This window comes from Belonocnema kinseyi, chromosome 6 (genome assembly GCF_010883055.1).
Source record: "Belonocnema kinseyi isolate 2016_QV_RU_SX_M_011 chromosome 6, B_treatae_v1, whole genome shotgun sequence".
In the NCBI taxonomy this organism is placed as follows: domain Eukaryota; kingdom Metazoa; phylum Arthropoda; class Insecta; order Hymenoptera; family Cynipidae; genus Belonocnema; species Belonocnema kinseyi.
In genome coordinates this window covers 61985393-62000235 of record NC_046662.1, presented here as the reverse complement: position 1 = coordinate 62000235, position 14843 = coordinate 61985393, and the positions used below count along the sequence as shown (strand labels likewise).

General features: G+C 33.0%; 1 protein-coding gene across 3 annotated transcripts in view; it reads left to right on the top strand.

Annotated features, from left to right (window-relative positions):
• The window catches only part of LOC117175090, a 30643-nt gene extending 15800 nt beyond the window's left edge, over positions 1-14843 (top strand). For all 3 annotated transcript variants that reach the window (XM_033364636.1, XM_033364635.1, XM_033364634.1), the window contains 2 exons: positions 8481-8675; positions 14191-14843. In XM_033364636.1, the coding sequence (XP_033220527.1) occupies positions 8481-8675; positions 14191-14780 (785 nt within the window). In that variant the 3' untranslated portion in view covers positions 14781-14843. The remainder of the gene's footprint in view (positions 1-8480; positions 8676-14190) is intronic.

Sequence of the window (14843 nt, the reverse complement as noted above, 5' to 3'; positions counted from 1 at the left end):
TCTAGTCGGGAGTGGTGCTGACTGAAAACAGATGATTTGGAGCGATTCGCGCGCCATCTGTTGGTCATTCTAAGGACTTATTGAACTACCCTCGTAATTTTGCCTAAAATATATTTTTTTGTCTTGATGAGGTTACTGTACGAGTACCAAAACGTCGGTGATGCAATTTCATTTATTTTTTTATTTTTATTTTAAATGTTATTTGATTGTAATTTGGTGATAATAAAAATAAAAAAGACAAAAAGAAAGAAAAAGAGAAGGAAGGGGATGTGATTGGCTGTCTTCTCATTTTTCTTTCCTCTTTTTTATTTCTTAGTCAATAAACTGAGTTAAATTGAAAGTCTTTGTATAGAAAATCGTAATAATTGATTATTAATAATAATTTATTTAATACGAATGTGTGCTACATATAATTTTACAGAAGTTTTGTTTTGAAGTCTGCAGTATAATACACATGATATATTTTTTCTAAATGACTTATTTATAATAAGACTTAACATATAAGAGAACATTCCACGCGCTTCTGTGGAATTGGGACGCTCGTGTCTGTGGCACGCTCGTAACTTTTAGCTTCGTACATTCGGCGTCCGAGGTACTTGTAACATTTTTGAAGCCTTTGCATCAGAATTAATATTATATTTTAGCTTAACATTTTTTGAAATAATTTAATGGCCTCCGGAATTATTACTTAAATTTACTATTCTAAAATACTTTGAGATTGTGAAACGGGTGCCTAATGGAGTTTCATCAATTAATTCTGCGGGCAAATCAAAAACCGTGCCACTTCTCATGTTGATGCCCACCCGCCGTCTTCCATCTTGATTATATATTCCACGAAGAAATGTATTATTTTCCATTATTGCAACAACATCACCAGTGGATGTTGTTAAAACATTTTGTATTTCGGTTGGCATGGGCACAAACATACGTCTTGCTCCGTGCAATTTAATTGGTGTATCGTACGGAAAAGTATATCTTTGAATTTGGAACCGCCGGTGCGGATTGATACGAGGAATAAGACGAATAAATCTATTTTGACCAGCTTCGGATGCATGTAAGAGTGCAAAAGAATGCTTGCCAGTTGAAGATCTGCTTAGAGGTGGCCTGACAGGAGGAGACCTGGTCCTGGCATGAAAAGGAGGCTCTGTATAAAGAGGAGTAGGCTCTGACAAACGAGCAGGAGGCTTTGTAGAAAGAGGAGGAGGCTCGGTAGAAAGAGGAGGGGTTATGAGCAGAGAATGGGATCCAGTAGGTAGAAGAGATTTTTCAGTAGAATGATGTGTCTTAGAAGAACTAGAAGTTTTGGAACGAGGAACACTAGGAATAGGGTCACCATTGGGTAAACATTCGAACTCTGAACTGAACCCTGCAACAAGAAACAGAAGATTACATTTTTCATGAGGGTGTTAGTCAATCCTAATTAGAATTTTGTCGATATGTATGGTACTTTCTCTATATACAGTGATACTCGGAGACTGTACCGGGTTTGTGGCTGGCTGCGGTGGGGAACAAATCCGAGTGTGCGCCACTTAGAATGCAAATGCTTTGGTTTGTTCACGCCTAAGTGAACAACCCAGAGTCCTCGCAGCTCCTTTTACGCCTACCGGCAACGCGGCGTCAATTCTCGGAAGAGATATATCCGGTGGCGTTATATCCGAGTTTGACTGTACATTCCTTCTCAAAATTTTTAGAATGAACGAAAGACAAATCACCAAATATCGTTGACTCCCAAAAAAGTTAGTACCTGTTTTTTGATATGGTTAATAAGATACACAGGCAATAAGATCATATGAAAACTCTTGAAGGAATATGAATCCATGATTAATTTTTTATTTTAATACCCTGTTCCCCCCTTCATTGTGCATCAACAACTAAAGAATTGCGGAACCTCACAAAGTGAGACAATTATCCTAAACGAAATTCGAAATATGTTCTTCTTTGGAACACCCGTGTACACATGTACGAATGGCACTCCTAACCAATTTAAACGCGCATATTTTTATTTTATTTTCTTTGCCCATTTTTAGCGCACGCACATTCTGGGTTCTCCCGGAATAAATTCAGATTATATTCACACTTATTTCAGACAAACTTAAAAGAATATACCTCAAATTATTTATATATTGTATTATTATATTCACCAATAGAATTGAGGATGGCCACCAAAGGTAATACGATAATATGAAGAATCCTCATCTTTTATATTGAAGGGGAAAAACTGATTAATTATGAGTTTCATTAACAGTGTAACTAATCAATGTTCCAATACTTAATTTGATTACACAATACATATATATCCTATAGTCGTTATCTTGTAGGTTATAGACGTCAACTTTGTCCTTCTGGGATATTGACATTTCATCAGAGCCAGTTTCAATGAAAATTATTTAATTACTGCAATGCATTAAGACTGATGTTACATTTTATATAATGTTTTTACTTTTGAAAAACGAATTGAAATTCTATCAAAATATGTTAAAGGATTCCCCGTAAAATTGTAATCACTGTCACAGTCCAAAAAATTGGTTTTTAACACAAGAAATATTAATTTAATATCATTAATATTTTTCTTCTCACATATGTGAAAAACAACATACCCCAAGGGAGTAGAAATCTCCCCACTGATCCCGATCGGGTTCCAGCCCCGGTGGTCAGTGCCGATTCCATGGATTTTGGGGGGAACCAAACATGCTGAGACAGGAGCTTCTGCGAGGAGTTAGGAGGTCCATTGGACGTCAATGAGGAAGGCGATATTAGGGACATATCGATCATTAGGAGGGGCATTTCAGAAATGGATGTTAAACTTGTCGAGACATATGATCTCTTCGAACAGCTGCATGAAACCATTAAAGAAATGGTGGATTTCAACAGTGACAAGAGAAATATGTGGCTCCCAATTAGGGATGGATTGACACGAGCGGAGCGTCTAATAGAAGAACTGCGCGATCATACTATGGCGACCGAAGGCCTTCATAGGGATTTGGTCAAGAATGTTGGATGAATGGCCAGAATGAGGGCCACGACCCGAAAGGAGAGGATCAAGAAAAGGACAAATCAAAGTCGCACTCAAAGAAATGAAGCCGTGGTGAATCCTACTTCCCGCGATAGGAAGCGAGAGAGGAAGACCACCTGAGCTCCATAGAGACTGGCTCCTCCAAGCAAAGCTGTAAGAAGCCGAAAACCCGCAACGCCTCAGCGCCTGCGACCTCGACTCCAAAGAAGGTGGAAAAAGGAGAGGAACCTGCATCCAGAAACACCAAAAAGCAAAAAAATACACGGAGAAGAGCTCAACCGGAGGCGGTTCTTATCAAACCGGCTGAGGGTCTGAGCTATGCCGAGGTTCTAAAGGACCTCAAGCAAAAGGTTAGCCCTGACGCCCTTGGTGTGACAGTCAATGGGGTCAGCCAAACCAGAAACGAAGATGTCCTTGTGGAACTAGGACTCTCAGGAAAGGGCAGAGTAGAACTGTCGGCGGCCATAAAATGAGCTGTAGGTAAAGAGGGTAGCGTGCGCGAGCTCGTCCCCTGGGTAGAGGTTGAGGTTTTAGACCTGAACACCTCAACAGACGTAAGAGAGGTCGAAGCGGCCGTAAGAAGCCACTTCGGCAAAAATTATGTGGGAGGAGTGAAGGTCAGCCTCACGAAAAGGCCCTACAGAGGCAGTCTGAGGGCTTTCGTGGAGTTGGCAGAAGAGTTGGCGGAGAAACTGGTGCCCGTGTGACAACTGAAGGTGGGGTGGGTGTCCTGTCGCGTACACAAGAAGGTAGAGAGGCTACCGCTGCCTAGACTACGGCCACATGGCAGCTGGTTACGACGGCCCTGACAGAACGAGGGCATGTTGGAGATGTGGCAAGAAGGGCCATAGGGCTGAAGCATGCAATAGTACGCCGCAGTGCTACCTCTGCGCCACAAAAGAAGAGCAGCCCCGGATCGATCATCTGCCGGGGACGTTGAGACGCTTGGCGTATAGGGAGGCAGCCTCGTTGAAGAAGCCTCCCGTACGCAGAAGCTAACATCGGAGCTGGGCAATTCTGACAAGAAGGGTGGTGTTTTTTAGTGGGCCCTTGGTAGTATCATTATAATGACAGAGTTGACTTTGTATAATGTATAATTATACGCAAGGTATAATTGAATATTATATATGTCAGATCATTGTAGTGATGCGTCAACTAAGATCCCCTCACTACCGAGAAGTGCGGAGCCTTCACGGTGCGTTCTTGAACATTTTTCACCAGGCCCTCGTAAAAAAATATGATAAATTGTGTTTGTTGATATTCTTTGTTTCTCTTCTTTCCTAATTTCTTTTTACATTCTCATCTTAAGGGAATATCCATTCATTAATGTAATTAATGACGCTCCTTGACGAGACGCTATGAGTTTTCATGCAGAGAACTGTCATTTTTGGGTCGCTTCGTGTCTTTAAAACACACGAAAGTTTCTTTAACCCTTCATTGTGATTACATCGAAACTAATGCGGTCATCCATCTGAAATATACGTATATATTTACATATGGTGAAGATTGCGAAATTTTTTTTTTTAATAAGGAAGTAATTATTTCATTTGTAATATTACTTCAGTTATTAAAATCATTAGTTTGATTTCGACGGAAGATTATTGATTTCTTTTACGCGATCAGTATGAACACTATGAAAAATAAAATTTGGTTAATTTGTACGAAACCTTAAATAAATAGGTTTTTCGTTTTTCTATTTTTATCTTCTCTTTAATAAAATAACGAAACACGTTCATTTTTCTAAAGTTTTAAACCTTATTTTTTATTTTTTTATGGATGCAACAAGAGTCATTTCTAGTTTCTCCACAAGATCCCTAAAAAATAAAATATAAAAATGAAAATAAAATAAATGAATATAAATAAACAGAGAGCGGACGAGCGTAGTCTGAAGTTGCGCAAAGAGCGTAGGCTCGGCTACTTTGTTGCGCAGAACCGTCGCATGGGGGGAAGTGGTGGGAGATCCCTGCAAACATTTGAATGTCTGTGGCTGTGATGAGCAAACAGCACAGAGTAGAATGAAAAGAAAATAGAACGACAAATGATACGTTGTCATCAATACAAATTAGTACAGGGTGACCCATGGATCTGGCAATCGGCAAATGACAGTAAATTTATTTTTTGACCGGGAATTTTACAAATTTTTTGAAAACAAATCTGTCCAGCTTTGATTTCAACCGTGTTTTAAATAATTAGGTAAATTGTTATATTTTTTAAATATGATATTCAGTTTAGACTGCGTGATTCGAAAATGTTTCACTTTAAAAATTCTCTATTTTAATTTTTAAGCCTACATTGTTAATTAAAAAATTTTTTAATGCAGTTTTCAAGACTTCAAAAATTGAAAATTAGAAATGTTTGAAATAGATGGTTTAGGATTTAAAAAAAAAAAATTTTAGTTGATAAAATGTGAATATAAATTAATTATTAATTTTTTAATTGAACTGTACTTTAAGTATTAAAAAGTAAATAATAATTGATTTTACAAGAAGATTCGGAATCAGTTCATAATTTTAGAACTTCCAGATTTAAACTTTAAAAATTAAACTGTTTAAATTTAAAAACTCTTATTAGGTAGACAAATTTAAACACCCGATTGAAACTTTATAAACTATTTTTAATCTTAAAATGACTATAAAATGATATATTCGTAATTAAAGGCTTTAAGTAAATTTCAAATATTGTTTTAGTTTAAAATATTCCATTTGTAAACTATTAAATATGAAATTTTTTTATTAAGGAAAGTAACAATTATTTAATATTTAGGAATATATGACTGTTAATTTAAAATCCGTAATTACAAATCAAAACCACAAAACTGAACTTCGAACGTTACAATTTTAATTACTTTATTTAAAACAAATTAATTTGTTACTGAAATTGTTGAATTGTTATGTATAAACAACCATTTAACACCTACTATCCTCAGGTAAAATTCGAATAAGTTCAAGAAATATTTAGAAGTTTTGAAAAAATTCAAACCTAATTAAATATCTGAAATTATTTCAAATTATTTCAAAGATCTTTAATAATTGTGAAAGAATTTAAAAGAATAAAACAAATTTCTGTAAAACAACATTCAGATTTTTCAACATTTTGAAATAAAATTTAAAGTATTTGAAATAAAAATAATTTAACTTTTAATTTAAGAAGTGTTTAGTTTCTAAGAAAATATAATTGTTCAATTTTTAATGTTTCTAGCTTAAAATTTCCTAAAATAGTATAATCTTGAAATTGTTTTAATTTATTGATTGATTCTTGAATTTAGAGCATTGAAAATGATAACGTGGATTTACATTTTTTAGTCTGAAAAAATTTATAAAATTCCCGGTCAATAAAAATGGAATCTTTTAAACTGAAACAATATTTTAAATTTACTTAAAACCTTTAATTACAAATATTTTATTTTAAAGTTATTTTTAAACTAAAAATAGTTTATAAAGTTTCAATCTTGTGTTTACATTTGTCTAACTAATAAGACTTTCAAATTTAAACAGTTTAATTTTTAAAGTTTAAGTCTGGAAATTCTAAAATTATAACCTGATTCCGAATCGTCTTGTAAAATTAATTATTATTTACTTTCTAATACTTAAAGTACAGTTTAATTTAAAAATTAATAATTAATTTATATTCACATTTAATCGACTAAAAATGTTGTTTAAAATCCTAAACCATCTATTTTAAACATGTCTAATTTTCAATTTTTTAAGTCTTTAAAACTTTATTTTTAAAGTCTTTAATTAAAAATGTACGCTTAAAAATTAAAATAGAACATTTTTAAAGTGAAAGATTTTCGAATTACGCTTTCTAAACTGAATGATATCATAATTGAAAAATATAACAAATTAGATAATTATTTCAAACACGGTTGAAATCAAAGTTGAACAGATTTATTTTCAAATAATTTGTATAATTCCCGATTAAAAAATAAATTCCCTGTCATTCCCCGATTTCCAGGTCCAGCAGCCACACTGTATTTTCATTGATGACAACGTATCAGTTGTCGCTCTATTTTCTTTTCATTCTACTCAGTGCTGTCTGCTAATCACAGCCACAGACATTCAAATGTTCGCGCGGCTCTACCACCACTTTCCCCCATGCGACGGTTCTCCGCAACGAAAGAGCCTCGGCTACGCCCCGTGAGCAACTTCAGATTATGCTCGTCCGCTCTCTGTAAATAAATAATAATAAATGTAAAGATATAAATAAAAGCATAAAATATAATATTTACAAAATGTAAAAATATGCACTTTTGTTAATTTATACCTAAAGTGGCAAAAAAACTATTTTTATTTTGTTTTGATTGACAATTGTGATTTTTACAGATTTTTTGTGCAAAAATACAAAACTTTTTGGGCATCCGCCGAATGATACTTTACTTTTGCACTAGAAAGAAAACATTTTAAGAGATTTTAAACCATTTACACCAGAAATCGGAAAATTCATCAAAGTAGACAAATACACCATTCCATCATTATTGTTACAAATATTTTTATAATAAATGTATGAATTTTGTTTTTTAACAAGATTGTTTCTTCTGACTAGAAACAATCGGAGTTGTCTTTTAAGTTATTCTTAAACATAAAAAAATATAAATAGTAAATAAGTATGAAAATATTCCAGTTAGGTTATTATTTAGATTTATTTTCATTAACAAGTATGAAAATTGCTATCCATTGGCTCGTTTCCTCTTTTAAATACCGCTAATAATTTTTTATTTTATAGTTTCTAAAAAAGTGCTATTTTATACTTGTGGAAATAATGAGGATAAGGTTTTGGTTACAAAATTGTAGATGATAATCATACACAGTCATTTAAAATAAATATTACTAATTAATTATTACGATTAGGCTAAAAACAAAACAAAAATGTTTCCTACGGGAGAAATTTCGATTGGTATATCTTTGAAGAAATTTTCATTAACAATACAAATTATATACTAATGAATAAATCTTTATTTTTATAAATTACTTTGAAGATAATTCCCAATCAGTTCTGAAGAAAAGAAACAATCCTATAATCCTATAATATGATATTATAAAATAAAAAAAAATTTATTTTCAAGTAAGAACTTTTTTTAAATGTGCAAATGAAACGAAATTTTTGGATTCTGTTAACTGCACACTTTATAAAAAAAAGCATTTACCTAAAAAGAGTTCAGATGTTTTCGCTACTAAAAATCCAATCTGTGTGTTAGCAGTCTAAACTCTCCAATTTGTTTTTGTGTTGGTCCATAATGCCACGTACGCGGTGTTCACACAAAAAGAAATTGGAGAGTTTAGACGGCTAACCTCAGACTAGAGAGCTTAGCATATGGGTACCGATGTTATTGTACCAAAAATAAATAAAAATCGTAAGTAATATTCTTTTAAGAAAAGAATATTGATCATTTATAAAAAAGTTATCTAAGTCGCTCAAAAATAATGGCTGCGATTGATTAAAATGTACAAAATAAAATTCCTATTTCTAGATATTGCAGAGCCACGAGCGAATTTTGAAGACCAAGATAGAGACATTATGCTGAACGATAAAACATTGCAATTCTCAGCTAAAAAAATGAATTGGAATGAAGGTGATAAGCATTGTAAAAATAAGAATGGACACATTGGTAGCATTTATGATTCCAAGACTCTTTCCATCGTTCTTAGTAAAATGACAGAATTGTGTAAGTAACTCTTTCTTTTGGCAACAGGAATTTACACCTTTCGGAATTTTGTTTGGATTCATAGCTCCATGCTATACTCTTAAATCCGGGGTTCGCAGTCTAAACTCTCTAATCTTGTTTCGGGTTGGCATCTTACGCTACTACGCGTACGTGGCGCTGCGGGCCAGCGCAAAACGACATTGGAGAGTTTAGACGGCTAAACCTAGAATGTAAACCTATAGACTTCTAACCCCAGATTAGAGTTTAAACTGCCCCCGCCCCCTAGATTAGAGAGTTTAGACTTCTAATCTCAGATTGGCGAGTTTGGTCGGCTAACTCAAGATAGTAGAGTTTAAACGGCTAACATCAGTTTGGAAAGTGTATCATGGAGCCACCGATCTTATTACTTTAGCATATTACTATTTTGGTCGTCCATAAATTACGTTTTAAATATAGGGGGGGGGGGGGGGTCCATACTGACAATTTTTCTTCTTTTTACCTATGTTATCAAGAAACTTGACCTCTTTCTTGTTTTTTATTTTCTTTAATTTAAACTGAATTAATAGAAGCCAACAAGATAATCAAACCATTTTTGTTTGAAAAGTCTACTATCATAGGATGGGTTCTTAATTCATCTCGTTGAATTAAAATGTAACTTTGTGATTGAAAATTTAATTCTTTTGTTGAGAATGAAAACATTTCCTTAAAAAGACATACCTTTTCGTCTAAAATTTAACTAATTGGATGAAACTTAAACTGCTTTGTTGAAATTTGTTTGTTTTGAAAACTAATCTCTTTAGTTGACAATGAAACTATTTTGTTGCAAATTCATATTTTTTTGGTTAAATTTGACTGTTATTTATTTTAATTAAAATCTTTTTAAGTTGAAAAACTATTTTTTTGGTTGAAGATTCATAATTTTAGTTGAAAATTGAACAATTTTGTAAAAAAAATCATCTCTTGACTTTAAAATTCAACAGCTTTGTAGAAAAGTAGAGTATCATTTTCAGATTTATAGCCGTAGAAAAAACTTCGAATTCCTGTTTAATATTTGTTAAACACACCCTTTACGGGGTTTTGCTCCACCTTTTTCTGAAAAAACTGCGTGCTGTCGATCATTCTCTCACTGAACAGAGTATAGTTAAAAATTGAACTACTGTTTTACACATTTATTTTGTTGTTTGAAGATCATCTTTTGGTTTGAATTTATTTCTTGAATATTCATTTTTGTTTTAAGATTCATGATTTTAGTTGAAAATTCGTCTCTTTGGATGAAAATCCGTTTTTTTATTAAGAATTAATTTTTTTAACCGAAAATATATCTGTCTAATTTTTTGGTGAAAATTAATATTTCTAATTAAAAGTTTATCTTTTCTAGTTGAAAATTCATGTATTTTATTGAGCAATCTCCTTTTTTGGTTGAATTCAGCAGTTTTTTTATTTTATATTAAAATTTTTCTTGGTTGAAAAATCAACTACTTGGTTTAATGTTAAACTACTATTTTAAACATTCTTTTTTTTTGTCGAAGCTTCATCACTTTAGTTGAAAGTTCTTTTTTCCAATGTAGATAATTGAACCTTTTGTATAGAAAATTCGTACTCTTAATTTGAAAATTAACTATTTGACTGAAATTTAATTCCTTTTTGGCCTTTGAATTCAATAATGTTGTTGAAAATTGATTCATTATGATGGAAATTCATCTTTTTTGGTAGAACATTAGGCTTCGAGGTGGGCAATTTACCTTTTTATTTGAACATTTAACTATTTTGTTAAAAATTCCTGTTTTTTTCAAATTACTTTTGTTTAGATAATTAATTTTTTTAACTGAAAATTTCACAATTTAAATTTCGGTCAAAAATCTTTCCTGATTGAAAATTCATCTATTTGGTTTATGATCAAGCCATTTCGTTTAAAACTGTTTTTTTTTCTGTTTAATTATACAGCATGAATATTACTTTCGTTTCCCTTTTCTTCCACTTTTTTTATACCTCCAATTTGCCATTTCTTCACATGCATTCTTTCATTTCCTCTCATTCACTCATCAAGCACCCTCCAACTCCTTCATTCATTTTTCTCCTAATCCATCCTCCCCTAGAATCTTAACCACATTCTCTTGCCAGCTTCCTTTATCTTCCATTCCTCTTCTACATCCTTCTCATACATGATCCCATGTTTCCTCCTCCCATTTACATATGGCACACTTTCTGTTCTCTTTTTTTCCCCAATGCATCCCCTCCCTTACCTCGTTTCCCAATCGAAATCTTGCTATTCTTGTCCACCTTATCTCTCCCCATACATATTCTAAATAATTTGGTACTCCTTCCTTTTTTGTGATCTTATGTCATTTATTGTATTTTGAATCCTTAATCATCCCCCATCTTTCTATGAATTGTCGTTCCTTCCTTTTTTTCCAATTCTTCATAGTTTTACTCCAGTCCCATCTTCTATGTTTCTAGCATCAAAAAACTCCCTCCATTCTTTTTCCCATCTTGTTAATTCTATCGCCCTCCCTCTCCTCTCTTCTACCTCCATAAAAACTTTCTCGCTAACTCCCCTGCCTTTCCCTCTCTTAGCTTTATTTTAAATTTCCATGCCCTCTTTCCCGCTTTAATACTCAATTTATCCCTTTGCGCTTCTTTTCTCACCATATATCCTGGCGTCCTCCAGTCTGCCCGTCCACTTTATACACCTTTCTTGTGAGCTCTCAATATCTTTCATTTCTTTCCACGCCAATATATCTGCTCCATAACCTAATACCGGACATACCAGCGTATCAAGTAACCACATTCTCCTTCTCCAATTTTTTATGAACCTTTTTTTTCCTATTCCCCATATCTGTTTCATTACCTCTGCTGCTTTGTTATCCTTTCTCTTATATGAGCTCTATGATCTCCATTCGTTTGCAAGATATATCCCAAATATTTAAACTCTTTTACGTCTTCTAACTTCATTTCCTTCCATCTGCCCGCCTATTCTTTCTTCCTTCCCCCTTTTTTTCTAAACTTGATTATCTTTGCCTTTTCTACATTTATATTCAGCTTTTTTTCATCTAAGTATTTCCCTAATCCTGTAAATAAGCCCGTTATGTCTCTTTCATCCTCTGCCATCAACAATATGTCGTCTGCGTATGCTAGTGTATATATCTTTTCCTTCCCTATCGTAACCCCTACCTTTTCTCCTTATTTCTTCTTCCAAGTCTTATATTAATATATTGAATAAATGTGGGCTCAAGAGGACATCCTTGCCTCACTCCTCTCACCAACCAGAACCTATCTCCTACTTGCTCTCCTACCTTTACTCTGCTTTTTGTCTCTCTAAAAATTTCCCATACTCTCTTTATTAATCCCTCTCTTATCCCCTTTTTCACCGTAACCTTTTCTACTTCGTCTCGTTTTAATGAGTCAAACGCCGCCTTCAAGTCCACAAACATTGCTATCATTGCCCCTTTTCCATTGTAACTCTCTTATTTATTAGATAGTTCAGAACATATATGTTGTCTATTACCTTCATTCCTTTTCTAAACCCTGTCTGGTTCAGTGGCACTATCTTTTTTTCTTAGCTTCTTTCTTCAATCTCTCCGACAAAACCGTTAAATATATTTTATACAGTGTTGGCATTAGCGTCACACCCGTATAGTCTTTAACCTCATCTCCTTTGCCTTTTTTCACTATTGATATGACTACTCCTTCCTTCCATAACTTTGGCCGACCCTCTCCTTCTTATACTTGATTACACATTATCCATGCCCATTCCTCTAGTTCCGTCCCTCCATATTTCCATACTTCATTTAAAATCTCATCTATACCAGGTGCCTTTCCATCCTTCATTATTCTTAACACCTCGACTATTTTTCCCCTTGCTATGTCCTCTTCCTCGTCTCGTTCTCTACCATATTTTCCTCCCTTCCTCACTTTTCACTCTACTCCTCCTAGCAAATCTAAAAAATACTTTTTCCATTCTATTATTTCAATATCTTGATTTACTCTTTTTCTACTTTTTCTTTCTCTATTTAATACCTTCCATACCTCTTCTTCCGTCCTAGCCTTCTCCACCTCTTCTTCAAACCTTTTATTCTCTTCCTCTTTCTTTTGATCAGACAACTCTGTATACTTTTTCTTTTTTCTCCTATATTCTTCTTCATTACTTTGTTCTTTTTCTCCACATTCTTAATTTCCTTTTTTTCTTTTTACGATCCTCATCTCATCTACTTCTATTCCCCCCTTTAGTAACTTCGTTTTTTCAAATGTTTTGATATAAACTTGTCCTTTAAGATTGAAAATTTATCTTTAAGCTGGAAAATATTTGTTTATTGTGTGAAATTAATCCATTCTAATTGAAAAGGAATCTTGTTTTTTTTTTAAATCACTGATTTTTTTTTATAAATTTGTACCTTTAGATTGAAATATTATCTTTAAAGGTAGAAACATCATCTTTCTTGCTTGAAAATTCAGCTTCCTTTATTTTAAAGGAGCCTTCTTTAATTTAATAGTTTCGGTATAAATTTGTCTTTTTAGATAGAAAATTAACTTGAAATGATAGAAAAATCATCTTTCTTCATTGAAAATTCAGCTTTCCTAATTGGAAAGGCATGTTTGTGTGAAATTTTCACTGCTTTTTGTATAAATTTATCCTTTTAGATTGAAAATTCACCTTTATTAATTAAAAGAGAACTATTTTGTTCGAAAATTGAATCGTTTGGTTGAAAATGCATCTTTGTAGGTTGAAAGTTAATCTATTTTCAGAAATTCAACTTTTCGGTCGAAAATGCAACTGTTTTGTTATAAATTTGTCCTTTTAGATTGGAAATCCATCTTTGATGGTAGAATATAATCTTTCTTAATTGAAAAATACTTTTTTTGCTTTTACTAAAGTCAAGATTTTTATTTGAAAATTCAACTGTTTTGGTTCAAATTTGTCATTTTAGACTGAAAATTAATTTTTAATGTTAAATAAAATATTTAATGATAGAAAATGTCTTTAGCAGAGAATATTTTTCTGTTAAAAAATTCAATTATTGGGTTGAAAATGCAATATATTTCGATTTAAAATCTTATGAATTTAAAGTGCACAAGAGCGCCCATATAAGAACGACTGATTTAGTCCTTCCTAGAACTTCTTGTCCATGCCATTCCTCAGTGCACAGGCAGTGTCAAAATGCGTCGCCATCAGTTTACCGAAGACCCCAAAACTGCTCTTATATTGGCGCTTCATATTGAGTCCCACATGATATTTATCAGTATTCAAGTTAATTTGATACAAAAGAATGTATTCCCCTAGTTTCACGAAAATCAACCTATTTTCACTGTTTTGAGAAAATTTCGGGTTATGTTGCTTTTCGGTTGAGGGGGGGGGGTAGTTCAAAGCCATTATCGTAGCTTATAGACGGCCCTTGACTAGGAGTATTAAGATTTCAAAGAAAATTCCGAAAGGTGTAGGTTCTTCTTCTGAGTCTCAATTTTTCAGTGGAAACTAATTAATTTCATTTATTGAATTTTAATTGTTTTGTATTATTTGTTCTATTTATTTTGGAAAAAGCTTTGGATCACTTATGGATAGGAGGTCACACGAAAAAATTTGGAAATGAATGGAAGTGGGTTGATGAGAAGGACAAAGTTCTTTCCCGAAAAGGGGTAGGAATTACCAGTTCCTGGTGTCTTCAAAGTGATAAAAGTGGTTCTCTTCTGAAAGCGGATCCAGAAACTTGTTTAAATTTGGATAGAGAAGGCCACGGTCTGCCACTTTTTTACGGTTTGCCGTGTGATTTAGTTCAACAACATGTTCTCTGTCACATTAGAAATTTTGCAAAAAATTCCTCGATAGAGAGTGAAAATATTGATTCAGCTTTGAATAATGATAATGTTAATCATCTTGAAAATAATAATGAGGAAATCGCTCCAAGGTTTTTCATGCTTGAGACGAAAGACAAGACAATCAAAAGTGATTTAAGCTCCCAGTTAGAAGTAAACAAAGGCAATCAGGAAGAAAATAACATTAGTACAACAATTATTTATGATAATGGAGATATGAACGTTACTGAAAAATATTTTAGTTCTCAGAAAATAATAGGAGAAACTACAAATAATAGTGAAACTTCTACATTGGATTCTTTAATCGAACCCCTTTGAATCTTCGATATTATAAACAAGTTCACATAATTAATGTAATGAATGATCATTAATCATTAGTGA